Below are 12458 nucleotides of genomic sequence, written 5' to 3'. Positions count from 1 at the left end.
GGGGTGATCTAATCGAGGGGTTTAAGATGATTGAAGGATTCGATGGGGTCGAGAGAGAGAAACTATTTCCTCTGGTGGGGGGGAGTCCAGAACAAGGTGGGGGAGCAGAACCTTAAAATCAGAGCTCGGGCCGTTCAGGGGGTGATGTCGGGAAGCATTTCCTCACACAGAGGGGGAGTGGGAATCTGGAACTCTCTCCCACCGAAAGCCTGTGGACGTCTGGGGGTCGGTCGGAGCTTCCGAGGCTGAGATTTGATAGACGTCTGCTGGGTATCGAGGGCGGTGAGTGAGACTCGGAGGCAATGGGGTTCCCGTGCACCTGCTGCCCTCGTCCCCCTGGGTGGTGGAGGTCGGGGGATTGGGAGGCGCTGTCGATGAGCGCTTGGCGAGATTGCTGCGGGGAATCCTGTGGACAGGACGCACTGCGGCCACGGGGCGCCGGTGGGGGAGGGAGTGGGTGTTCAAGGTGGGGGGATGGGCTGCCGATCGAGCGGGCTGCTTTGTCCTGGATGGTGTCGAGCTTCTCCAGTCTTGTTGGAGCTGCTCCAAGTCCAAGCAAGCGGAGAGTGTTCCATCACACTCCTGGACCCGGGGGGCCTCGGAGGTGGTCGGAGAGGCTTTGGGGAGTCACTCGCCGCAGAATACCCAGCCTCTGACCTGCTCTTGAAGCCACATATTTATGTGGCTGGTCCAGTTAAGTTTCTGGTCAGTGGTGACCCCCAGGATGTTGATGGTGGGGGATTCGGCGATGGTAATGCCGTTGAATGTCAAGGGGAGGTGGTTAGACTCTCTCTTGTTGGAGATGGTCATTGCCTGGCACTTGTCTGGCGCGAATGTTACTTGCCACTTACCAGCCCAAGCCTGGATGTTGTCCGGGCCTTGCTGCATGCGGGCACGGACTGCTTCATTATCTGAGAAATAGTCCCATGGAGCTGAACCCTACGATAATCAGAGAACAGCCCCGCCTCTGAGGGGAGGGAAGGGAAGGTGTTTGGTATCGAGCTTCTCCCGTCCGGGCCAGTGGGGAGTGTTTCATCGCACTCCCGCACTGCAGGTTGTGATGTCTTGACGTGTGTGTTTGTGATTGTGGTTTCAGGGCAAGCCGGCCAACACGCCAACTCCACCCAGGCCTCAGACCCAGCCCAGTCCTTCGATCATGGTGACCCCGGGGCAGAACACCATCTACAACGCGCAGTACATCTCCTACGTACACGGGATCCACATGAACCCCGCAGTCCAGGTACGGGTCGCCCCCCCTTTCCCCGCCACAACCCGCGAGAGAGAGGAGCGAGCGGATAAACGTTAACGGGATCGGGCGCAGCGAGCGGTGGAGAGGGGTCAGGGGGCACAGGTCGGGCGGTGCGTGACCTCGGCCAGCGCAGCCGCTAACCAGGCAGGGGAGGGGGGCCCACGCGTTCTGCAGCTTCCCCGCCGTGGATTGGGGACTCAGAGAGAGAGAGGCCGGCAGCTTGGGAGTACAGTGACCCTCCCGCCCCCGAGTTGTGAGAGAGGTGAATGGGGAGTCTCGTCTGGCTCCTGAGGACGATGTATAATATCACCTCATCAAACCTGGCCCGGAGCTGGGGTCTCGGCGAGACCGAGCAGCAATGTGGGGATAGGGAACCTGTCTCACCTCCCCCCACCCCCATCCTGGGGCTCTGTCGCAGTTCGTCCACCCACAAGTACAGTGTGCAACCAGGGCAAGCCAGCAGATCACACACGCTCAATCCTGTTATGGTTAACACCGAGTTATCCAACAGTGTGCCTGACTCCATCCCTCCCTCTCTGTCGGAGATGCACCTTGACCCTGGTTATAGCAGCATCTGTTTGCCCCTCTCTCGCTCTCTCTGCCTGCCTGCCTGCCTGGCTCGCTCGCTCGCTCTCTCTCGCCTTGCCTGCCTGGCATCTCTCTCGCCCTGTCCGCCTGCCTGGCTCGGGCACTCTCGCGCTCGCTCGCCCCTCTCTCGCCCTGCCCGCCTGGTCTGCCCGCCTAGCTCGCTCGCCCCCCTCTCTCGCCCTGCCCGCCTGGCTCGCGCTCGCTCGCCCCCTCTCTCGCCCTGCCCCCGCCTGGCTCGCGCTCGCTCGCTCCCCCTCTCTCGCCCTGCCCGCCTGGCTCGCGCTCTCTTCGCCCCCTCTCTCGCCCTGGCCCGCCTGGCTCGCGCTCTCTTCGCCCCCTCTCTCGCCCTGCCCCGCCTGGCTCGCGCTCTCTTCGCCCCCTCTCTCACCCCTGCCCGCCTGGCTCACGCTCGCTCGCCCCCTCTCTCTCGCCTGCCCGCCTGGCTCGCGCTCTCTCTTCGCCCCCTCTCTCGCCCTGGCCCGCCTGGCTCACGCTCGCTCGCCCCCTCTCCTCTCGCCCTGCCCGCCTGGCTCGCGCTCTCTTCGCCCTCTCTCTCGCCCTGCCCGCCTGGCTCGCGCTCTCTTCGCCCCCTCTCTCGCCCTGCCCGCCTGGCTCACGCTCGCTCGCCCCCTCTCTCGCCCTGCCCGCCTGGCTCGCGCTCTCTTCGCCCTCTCTCTCGCCCTGCCCGCCTGCTCGCGCTCTCTTCGCCCTCTCTCTCGCCTGCTCGCGCTCGCTCGCCCTCTCGCTCGCCCTGCCCGCCTGGCTCGCATCGCTCGCCCTCCTCTTTCGCCCTGCCTGCCTGGCTCGCGCTCTCTTTGCCCCTCAGGATTCTGATATTTCTCTGTTTCAGGGCCCTCAGGTTACCAATACACCATCCCTCCAGTACAAGTCAGCCAGAGCAAGCAATTCCGCAGCACAAAAGGTGAGTGTCTGACTCTGCCACCCTTCTATGGGGGGGGCGGGAGGGAGGGAAGCTTGCTCAATGTACAGAGAGAAGCAAGTGAATGGAGTGTAATCAGAGGGCAATGTAAACCGGGAAATCCCCAGGGTGTGGAGCAGGGATTTAAGTGTTAGACCACACTGGGAGTACTGTGCACAGTTCTGGTCTGGTTAGACCACACTGGAAGTACTGTGCACAGTTCTTGTCTGGTCTGGTTAGACCACACTGGGAGTACTGGGCACAGTTCTGGGTCTGGTTAGACCACACTGGGAGCACTGGGCACAGTTCCGGTCTGGTTAGACCACACTGGGAGTACTGTGCACAGTTCTGGTCTGGTTAGACCACACTGGGAGCACTGTACACAGTTCTGGTCTGGTTAGACCACACTGGGAGTACTGGGCACAGTTCCGGTCTGGTTAGACCACACTGGGAGCACTGTGCACAGTTCTGGTCTGGTTAGACCACACTGGGAGCACTGTACACAGTTCTGGTCTGGTTAGACCACACTGGGAGCACTGGGCACAGTTCTGGTCTGGTTAGACCACACTGGGAGTACTGGGCACAGTTCTGGTCTGGTTAGACCACACTGGGAGTACTGTGCACAGTTCTGGTCTGGTTAGACCACACTGGGAGTACTGGGCACAGTTCTGGTCTGGTTAGACCACACTGGGAGTACTGTGCACAGTTCTGGTCTGGTTAGACCACACTGGGAGCACTGGGCACAGTTCTGTCTGGTTAGACCACACTGGGAGATACTGGGCACAGTTCTGGTCTCCATATTATAAAAAGGATATAGAGGCATTGGAGAAGGTGTAAAAAAGATTTACGATGATGATACCCAGAACTGAGAGGTTATAAATTATCAGGAAAGACTGAACAGACTGGGGGCTCTTTTCTCTAGAAAAGAGAAGACTGAGGGGTGACCTGATCGAGGTCTTTAAGATTATGAAAGAGTTCGATAGGGTAGACGGAGAGAAGATGTTTCCACTTGTGGGGAGACCAGAACTAGGGGGGGCCATAAATATAAGATAGTCACTAATAAATCCAATCGGGAATTCAGGAGAAACTTCTTCCCCAGAGAGTGGTGAGAATGTGGAACTCACTCCCACAAGGAGTAGTTGAGGTGAATAGTGTGGATGGATTTAAGGGGAAGGCTGGATAAACACATGAGGGAGAGAGGGATAGAAGGAGATGGTGAGAGGGTGAGATGGAGGAGGGAGGGAGGAGGCTCGTGTGGAGCACGGACCCGTGGGGCCGAATGGCCTGTTTCTGGACTGTAAATTCTATGTAAGCTCCAAGGCCCCATCAAACCAGGATCGAGAATTTGGATCAGTTCAAATCTCCAAAGGACTCTGTGTTCATACAGCGCCTTTCATAACCTCAGGGCGTCCCAAAGTGCTTCAGGTGTCAGCCATGGCTTCGTGGGTAGCACTGTCTTGTGTCTGAGTTGGAAGGTCGAGGGTTCGAGCCCCACGCGTACAGGGACTCGAGCCCCGTAATCCAGGTCAACACTCCCCAATCGCCAGTGCTGAGGGAGCGCCGCGCTGTCGGAGGGTCGGTACTGAGGGAGCGCCGCACTGTCGGAGGGTCGGTACTGAGGGAGCGCCGCACTGTCGGAGGGTCGGTACTGAGGGGAGCGCCGCACTGTCGGAGGGTCGGTACTGAGGGAGCGCCGCACTGTCGGAGGGTCGGTACTGAAGGGAGCGCCGCACTGTCGGAGGGTCGGTACTGAGGGAGCGCCGCACTGTCGGAGGGTCGGTACTGAGGGAGCGCCGCACTGTCGGAGGGTCGGTACTGAGGGAGCGCCGCACTGTCGGAGGGTCGGTACTGAGGGAAGCCCCGCACTGTCGAGGGTCGGTACTGAGGGAGCGCCGCACTGTCGGAGGGTCGGTACTGAGGGAGCGCCGCACTGTGGGAGGGTCGGTACTGAGGGAGCGCCGCACTGTCCGAGGGTCGGTACTGAGGGAGCACCGCACTGTCCCGAGGGTCGGTACTGAGGGAGCACCGCACTGTGGGAGGGTCGGTACTGAGGGAGCGCCGCACTGTCCAAGGGTCGGTACTGAGGGAGCGCCGCACTGTCGGAGGGTCAGTACTGAGGGAGCGCCGCACTGTCGGAGGGTCAGTACTGAGGGAGCGCCGCACTGTCGGAGGGTCGGTACTGAGGGAGCGCCGCACTTTCAGGATGAGACGTTAAACCGAGGGCCCCGTCTGCCCCTCTCGGGTGGGTGTAAAAGATCCCACGGCCACTATTGGAAGAAGAGCAGGGGGGGAGTTCTCCCCGGGTCCTGGGGCCGATATTTATCCCTCGACCAACAACCGCACAGATTAACAGGGGCAGAATAGATGTGACAGTCACCTCGCTCCCTTATTGACCGTGCGTGGGAGGTTTTGGGATGGATGACGGTGCCATATAAAGCCGCTCCTTACCACCGCTCGCAACTCACTCTCACTCTGGTGGGCTCGTGTTTGCTGTGGGCTAAGCGTTTAATAATTAAAAGGGTTGGGTGTGAGGAGATCGCCTCCCGGTCAAGGTTCCAGAGAGTTGCTCTAAACAACTTGCCTCTTCCCTCAGGTTCGGTGCCCCCCCAGCGCTCGGACCAGCACCATCCACCCTCCGCTCCCCCCATCATGCAAGCTGCTCGGCCGCTGGCCCCCCCTTGGTGGCTGGCCCCTACTCTCCTCCCTACCTGCCGTACAGCCCTCAGCAGTTCGCCGGACAACCTGCCATGATGCAGGCCATGGCACAGTATCACTCACAGGTAGGTGGTGTCTGTGTGTGTGTGTGTGTGTCTGTCTGTGTCTGTCTGTCTGTCTGTGTGTGTGTGTCTGTCTGTGTGTCTGTCTGTGTGTCTGTCTGTGTGTCTGTCTGTGTGTCTGTCTGTGTGTCTGTCTGTGTGTCTGTCTGTGTGTGTGTGTGTGTGTCTGTGTGTGTGTGTCTGTCTGTGTGTGTCTGTCTGTGTGTGTGTGTCTGTCTGTGTGTGTGTGTGTCTGTCTGTGTGTGTGTGTCTGTCTGTGTGTGTGTGTCTGTCTGTGTGTGTCTGTCTGTGTGTGTGTGTCTGTCTGTGTGTGTGTGTCTGTCTGTGTGTGTGTGTCTGTCTGTGTGTGTGTCTGTCTGTGTGTGTGTCTGTCTGTGTGTGTGTCTGTGTGTGTGTCTGTCTGTGTGTGTGTCTGTCTGTGTGTGTGTCTGTCTGTGTGTGTGTCTGTCTGTCTGTGTGTCTGTCTGTGTGTGTCTGTCTGTGTGTGTGTGTCTGTCTGTCTGTCTGTCTGTGTGTCTGTCTGTGTGTGTCTGTCTGTGTGTCTGTCTGTGTGTCTGTGTGTCTGTCTGTGTGTCTGTCTGTGTGTCTGTGTGTCTGTCTGTGTCTGTCTGTGTGTCTGTCTGTGTGTCTGTCTGTGTGTCTGTCTGTGTGTCTGTCTGTGTGTCTGTCTGTGTGTCTGTCTGTGTGTCTGTCTGTGTGTCTGTCTGTGTGTCTGTCTGTGTGTCTGTCTGTGTGTGTTGTCTGTGTGTGTGTGTGTGTGTCTGTCTGTGGTGTGTGTCTGTGTGTGTCTGTCTGTGTGTCTCTGTCTGTGCGTGTGTCTCTGTCTGTGCGTGTGTCTCTGTCTGTGCGTGTGTCTCTGTCTGTGCGTGTGTCTCTGTCTGTGCGTGTGTCTCTGTCTGTGCGTGTGTCTCTGTCTGTGCGTGTGTCTCTGTCTGTGCGTGTGTCTCTGTCTGTGTGTGTCTCTGTGACGAGATGCTGTTTCGATGTCCTCCTGACTTTGTCCTTTCCCTCAGATCGGGCTATTGATCAGTCTGCCCTTGCTTTGGACTTTCAGTTTTGAAGTGCCCACAGCTCCTGCTCCGCTCTGTTTCTGATGTGTCCTCGAGAGAGAGAGAGAGAGAAGATCGGATCAGAGATGCTGTTGTCGATATCTTCTGTCCCCTGTTCCCTTGACTCCTGAAGGTGCCGGCTGCTTGCCATCGGAGGCTCCCGATTTACCCTCCAGAGTCCTTCCCCCTCCCTCCCCAATGTCCACGATTCGTGGGTCAGGCTTGGCATCGTGTGCCAGGGAGTTGTTCGACTCTGAGGATGTCACCGCCTGATGTAGCTCCGTAAGCCCTCCCACCCTCCCCTCTGGGGTAATCACCCCGTTTTTCTCTCTCCGCAGCCCGTCTACGCTCCATGATCCAGAGCAACCCTCGAATGGCTGGGCTCGGCCGGTCACCCGCAGGCCATCGTCTCCAGCTCTGCTCCCCAGTACCCCTCGGGCCGATCAGGCCCCTCCTCAGGCCATGTACGGTGAGTGCTGCCCCACCAAGGAGGGGGTGGGGGGTTGGTGGGGGGCCGAACCCAGTGCTCTGGGGTGGAGAGGGAGGGCGTGTGTGACCCCCCCCGCGATGGGGAGAGTAACGGAGCGGGAGATGGACTATCCTGGGCGGGGGGGAGGGAGAGAATGTGGGACCCCAGGGATGGGGAGAGTAACGGAGCGGGAGACGGTCCGTCCCGGGGTAGGGGGGAGGGAATGTGGGACCCCCAGGGATGGGGGAGAGTAACGGAGCGGGAGATGGACTATCCTGGGCGGGGGGGAGGGAGAGAATGTGGGACCCCCAGGGATGGGGAGAGTAACGGAGCGGGGAGATGGTCCATCCTGGGTGGGGGGGAGGGAATGTGGGACCCCCAGGGATGGGGGAGGAGTAACGGAGCGGGAGACGGTCCATCCTGGGCGGGGGGGAGGGAGAGAATGTGGGACCCCCAGGGATGGGGAGAGTAACGGAGCGGGAGACGGTCCATCCTGGGTGGGGGGGAGGGAATGTGGGACCCCCAGGGATTGGGGAGAGTAACGGAGCGGGAGACGGTCCATCCTGGGCGAGGGGGGAGGAGAGAATGTGGGACCCCCAGGGATGGGAGAGTAACGGAGGGCGGGAGACGGTCCATCCTGGGTGGGGGGGAGGGAATGTGGGACCCCCAGGGATGGGGAGAGTAAACGGAGCGGGAGACGGTCCGTCCCGGGTAGGGGGGAGGGAATGTGGGACCCCCAGGGATGGGGAGAGTAACGGAGCGGAGAATGGACTATCCTGGGCGGGGGGGAGGGAGAGAATGTGGGACCCCCAGGGATGGGGAGAGTAACGGAGCGGAGATGGTCCATCTGGTGGGGGGGAGGGATGTGGGACCCCCAGGGATGGGGAGAGTAACGGAGCGGGAGACAGTCTGTCTCAGGGGGAGGGGAGGGAGTGTGGGACCCCCAGGGATGGGGAGAGTAACGGAGCGGGGAGACGGTCTGTCTCAGGGGGAGGGGAGGGAGTGTGGGACCCCCAGGGATGGGGGAGAGTAACGGAGCGGGAGACGGTCTGTCTCAGGGGGAGGGGAGGGAGTGTGGGACCCCCCAGGGATGGGGCGAGTAACTGAGCGGGAGACAGTCCATCCTGGGTGGGGGGGAGGGAATGTGGGATCTCCAGGGATGGGGAGAGTAACGGAGCGGGAGACAGACTGTCCCGGGGGAGGGGGAGGGAATTTGGGACCCCCAGGGATGGGGATACTCGGGCTAATGTCTTTCCTTTGCTTATCTTCCAGTGTCAGCGGGAGTCCCCCAGCCGTACCCCCACGCCACACCCCCTGCACCACCACACTCCGCACCCTCAGCCTGCGACCACCACCGACCGGCAATCAGCAGCAGGCCCAGCACGCTGCTCCCAGCCCTGTGCAGGTACCTTCTCCGACTCCCTCCTCCTCCCTCCTCCCTCCCTCCTCCGACTCCCTCCTCCTCCGACTCCCTCCCTCCTCCCCTCCTCCTCCGCCTCCCCCCGCCCTCCCTCCTCCGCCTCCCCCGCCCTCCCCTCCTCCGCCTCCCCCCGCCCTCCCTCCTCCGCCTCCCCCCGCCCTCCCTCCTCCGCCTCCCCCCCGCCCTCCCTCCTCCGCCTCCCCCCGCCCTCCCTCCTCCGCCTCCCCCGCCCTCCCTCCTCCGCCTCCCCCCGCCCTCCCTCCTCCCCCCCGCCCTCCCTCCTCCCCCGCCCTCCCTCCTCCCCCGCCCTCCCTCCTCCCCCGCCCTCCCTCCTCCCCCGCCCTCCTCTCCTCCCCGCCCTCCCTCCTCCCCCGCCCTCCCTCCTCCCCCGCCCTCCCTCCTCCCCCGCCCTCCCTCCTCCCCCGCCCTCCCTCCTCCCCCGCCCTCCCTCCTCCCCCGCCCTCCGCCTCCCCCGCCTCCCCCGCCCTCCCGCCTCCCCCGCCTCCCCCGCCTCCCCCGCCCTCCCGCCTCCCCCGCCCTCCCTCCTCCCCCGCCCTCCCTCCTCCCCCGCCCTCCTCCTCCCCCGCCCTCCCTCCTCCCCCGCCCTCCCTCCTCCCCCGCCCTCCCTCCTCCCCCGCCCTCCTCCTCCCCCGCCCTCCCTCCTCCCCCGCCCTCCCTCCTCCCCCGCCCTCCTCCTCCCCCGCCCTCCCTCCTCCCCCGCCCTCCCTCCTCCCCGCCCTCCCTCCTCTCCCCCGCCCTCCCTCCTCCCCGCCCTCCCTCCTCCCCCGCCCTCCCCTCCTCCCCCGCCCTCCCTCCTCCCCCGCCCCTCCCTCCTCCCCCGCCCTCCCTCCTCCCCCGCCCTCCCTCTCCCTCCCTCCCCGCCCTCTCTCTCCCTCCTCCCCCCCGCCCTCCCCTCTCCCTCCTCCCCGCCCTCCCTCTCCCTCCTCCCCCGCCCTCTCTCTCCCTCCTCTCTCTCCCTCCTCCCCGCCCTCTCTCTCCCTCCCTCTCTCTCCCTCCCTCTCTCTCCCTCCCTCTCCCTCCCTCCCCCGCCTCCCTCCTCCGCCTCCCCCTCTCTCGCGCTCTCGTTCGCGGCCTCCCTCGGGCGCTCTCATTCCGTCAGATCAATAGATTTTTGTCGGGTATCGAGGGATGTGGAACCAAGGTGGGTAAATGGAACTGAGGTACATATATGCCAACACCTGATTAGATGGCAAAACAGGCTCGAGGGGCTGAACGGCCTCCTCCTGTTCCGGTGTAACAGGCTCGAGGGGCTGAACGGCCTCCTCCTGTTCCGGTGTAACAGGCTCGAGGGGCTGAACGGCCTCCTCCTGTTCCGGTGTAACAGGCTCGAGGGGCTGAACGGCCTCCTCCTGTTCCGGTGTAACAGGCTCGAGGGGCTGAACGGCCTCCTCCTGTTCCGGTGTAACAGGCTCGAGGGGCTGAACGGCCTCCTCCTGTTCCGGTGTAACAGGCTCGAGGGGCTGAAACGGCCTCCTCCTGTTCCGGTGTAACAGGCTCGAGGGGCTGAACGGCCTCCTCCTGTCCCTGTGTAACAGGCTCGAGGGGCTGAACGGCCTCCTCCTGTTCCGGTGTAACAGGCTCGAGGGGCTGAACGGCCTCCTCCTGTTCCGGTGTAACAGGCTCGAGGGGCTGAACGGCCTCCTCCTGTTCCGGTGTAACAGGCTCGAGGGGGCTGAACGGCCTCCTCCTGTTCCGGTGTAACAGGCTCGAGGGGCTGAACGGCCTCCTCCTGTTCCGGTGTAACAGGCTCGAGGGGCTGAACGGCCTCCTCCTGTTCCTGTGTAACAGGCTCGAGGGGATGAACGCCTCCTCCTGTCCCTGTGTAACAGGCTCGAGGGGCTGAACGGCCTCCTCCTGTTCCGGTGTAACAGGCTCGAGGGGCTGAACGGCCTCCTCCTGTTCCGGTGTAACAGGCTCGAGGGGCTGAACGGCCTCCTCCTGTCCCTGTGTAACAGGCTCGAGGGGCTGAAGGCCTGTCCCCGAGTCCAGATCGGGCCCCGTTTAACAGCTGACGTTCACTGTGTTCCTCTGATCTCTCCCCTCAGCACCAGGCCAGCCAGCCACCCCACATGGGCAATGCCAAGCTCAGCAGAACCTGTACCACGCTGCTCTGACACCCACACCGCCCTCCATCACACCCGGCCCCAACCCGCAGTCCCCGCAGGCTAGCTTCGCCCAGCAGGCTGTCTACGCCATTCACCCCATCAGCAGCTGCAGCACGGATACAGCAACATGGCCCACGTCACACAGGTCAGGAACTCCCTCTCTCTGTCTCCCTCTCTCTGTGTGTCGGATGTGTGTGTGTGGTGTGTGTCGGGTGTGTGTGTGTGTGTGTCGGGTGTGTGTGTGTGTGTGTCGGGTGTGTGTGTGTGTGTGTCGGGTGTGTGTGTGTGTGTGTCGGGTGTGTGTGTGTGTGTCGGGTGTGTGTGTGTGTGTCGGGTGTGTGTGTGTGTGTCGGGCGTGTGTGTGTGTGTGTCGGGGTGTGTGTGGTGTGTGTCGGTGTGTGTGTGTGTGTGTCGGATGTGTGTGTGTGTGTCGGTGTGTGTGTGTGTGTGTCGGGTGTGTGGTGTGTGTGTCGGGCGTGTGTGTGTGTGTCGGGTGTGTGAGTGTGTGTGTCGGGTGTGTGTGTGTGTGTGTCGGGTGTGTGTGTGTGTGTGTCGGGTGTGTGTGTGTGTGTGTCGGGTGTGTGTGTGTGTGTCGGGTGTGTGTGTGTGTCGGGTGTGTGTGTGTGTGTCGGGTGTGTGTGTGTGTCGGGTGTGTGTGTCAGGTGTGTGTGTGTGTCGGTTGTGTGTGTGTGTCGGGTGTGTGTGTGTGTGTCGGGTGTGTGTGTGGTGTGTCGGGTGTGTGTGTGTCGGGTGTGTGTGTGTGTGTGTCGGGTGTGTGTGTGTGTGTGTCGGGTGTGTGTGTGTGTGTGTCGGGTGTGTGTGTGTGTGTGTCGGGTGTGTGTGTGTGTCGGGTGTGTGTGTGTGTCGGATGTGTGTGTGTGTGTGTGTCGGATGTGTGTGTGTGTGTCGGGTGTGTGTGTGTGTGTCGGGTGTGTGTGTGTGTGTGTCGGGTGTGTGTGTGTGTGTGTCGGGTGTGTGTGTGTGTGTCGGGTGTGTGTGTGTGTCGGGTGTGTGTGTGTGTGTCGGGTGTGTGTGTGTGTGTGTCGGGTGTGTGTGTGTGTGTGTCGGGTGTGTGTGTGTGTGTCGGGTGTGTGTGTGTGTGTCGGGTGTGTGTGTGTGTGTCGGTGTGTGTGTGTGTGTCGGGTGTGTGTGTGTGTGTCGGGTGTGTGTGTGTGTGTCGGTGTGTGTGTGTGTGTGTCGGGTGTGTGTGTGTGTGTGTCGGGTGTGTGTGTGTGTGTGTCGGGTGTGTGTGTGTGTGTCGGTGTGTGTGTGTGTGTCGGGTGTGTGTGTGTGTGTGTCGGGTGTGTGTGTGTGTGTCGGGTGTGTGTGTGTGTGTGTGGGTGTCGTGTGTGTGTGTGTCCGGGTGTGTGTGTGTGTGTCGGGTGTGTGTGTGTGTGTCGGGTGTGTGTGTGTGTGTCGGGTGTGTGTGTGTGTGTGTCGGGTGTGTGTGTGTGTGTGGTCGGGTGTGTGTGTGTGTGTCGGGGTGTGTGTGTGTCGGTGTGTGTGTGTGTGTGTCGGGTGTGTGTGTGTGTGTCGGGTGTGTGTGTCGGGTGTGTGTGTGTGTGTCGGGTGTGTGTGTGTGTCGTTTGTGTGTGTGTGTCGGGTGTGTGTGTGTGTGTCGGGTGTGTGTGTGTGTGTCGGGTGTGTGTGTGTCGGGTGTGTGTGTGTCGGGTGTGTGTGTGTCGGGTGTGTGTGTGTCGGTTGTGTGTGTGTGTCGGGTGTGTGTGTGTGTGTGTCGGGTGTGTGTGTGTGTGTGTGTCGGTGTGTGTGTGTGTGTGTCGGGTGTGTGTGTGTGTCGGGTGTGTGTGTGTGTGTGTGGGTGTGTGTGTGTGTGTGTGTCGGGTGTGTGTGTGTCGGTGTA

At 61.8% G+C, this 12458-nt stretch overlaps 1 protein-coding gene across 1 annotated transcript in view; it reads left to right on the top strand.

The window, feature by feature from the left end:
* The window catches only part of atxn2l (ataxin 2-like), a gene marked incomplete at its 3' end in the record, with an annotated part of 30052 nt that extends 19285 nt beyond the window's left edge, over positions 1-10767 (top strand). Inside the window, exons 16-21 of the mRNA XM_067978944.1 lie at positions 1097-1240; positions 2688-2759; positions 5350-5536; positions 6921-7051; positions 8324-8456; positions 10538-10767. Of these exons, the coding sequence (XP_067835045.1) occupies positions 1097-1240; positions 2688-2759; positions 5350-5536; positions 6921-7051; positions 8324-8456; positions 10538-10767 (897 nt within the window). The remainder of the gene's footprint in view (positions 1-1096; positions 1241-2687; positions 2760-5349; positions 5537-6920; positions 7052-8323; positions 8457-10537) is intronic.
* Positions 10768-12458: the final 1691 nt, after the last annotated feature.

The sequence above is a fragment of the Heptranchias perlo genome, unplaced genomic scaffold, assembly GCF_035084215.1.
Source record: "Heptranchias perlo isolate sHepPer1 unplaced genomic scaffold, sHepPer1.hap1 HAP1_SCAFFOLD_429, whole genome shotgun sequence".
NCBI classification, from domain to species: Eukaryota; Metazoa; Chordata; class Chondrichthyes; order Hexanchiformes; family Hexanchidae; genus Heptranchias; species Heptranchias perlo.
The sequence above is the reverse complement of the archived record's forward strand: the minus strand, read 5'-3'. Positions and strand labels throughout refer to the sequence as shown.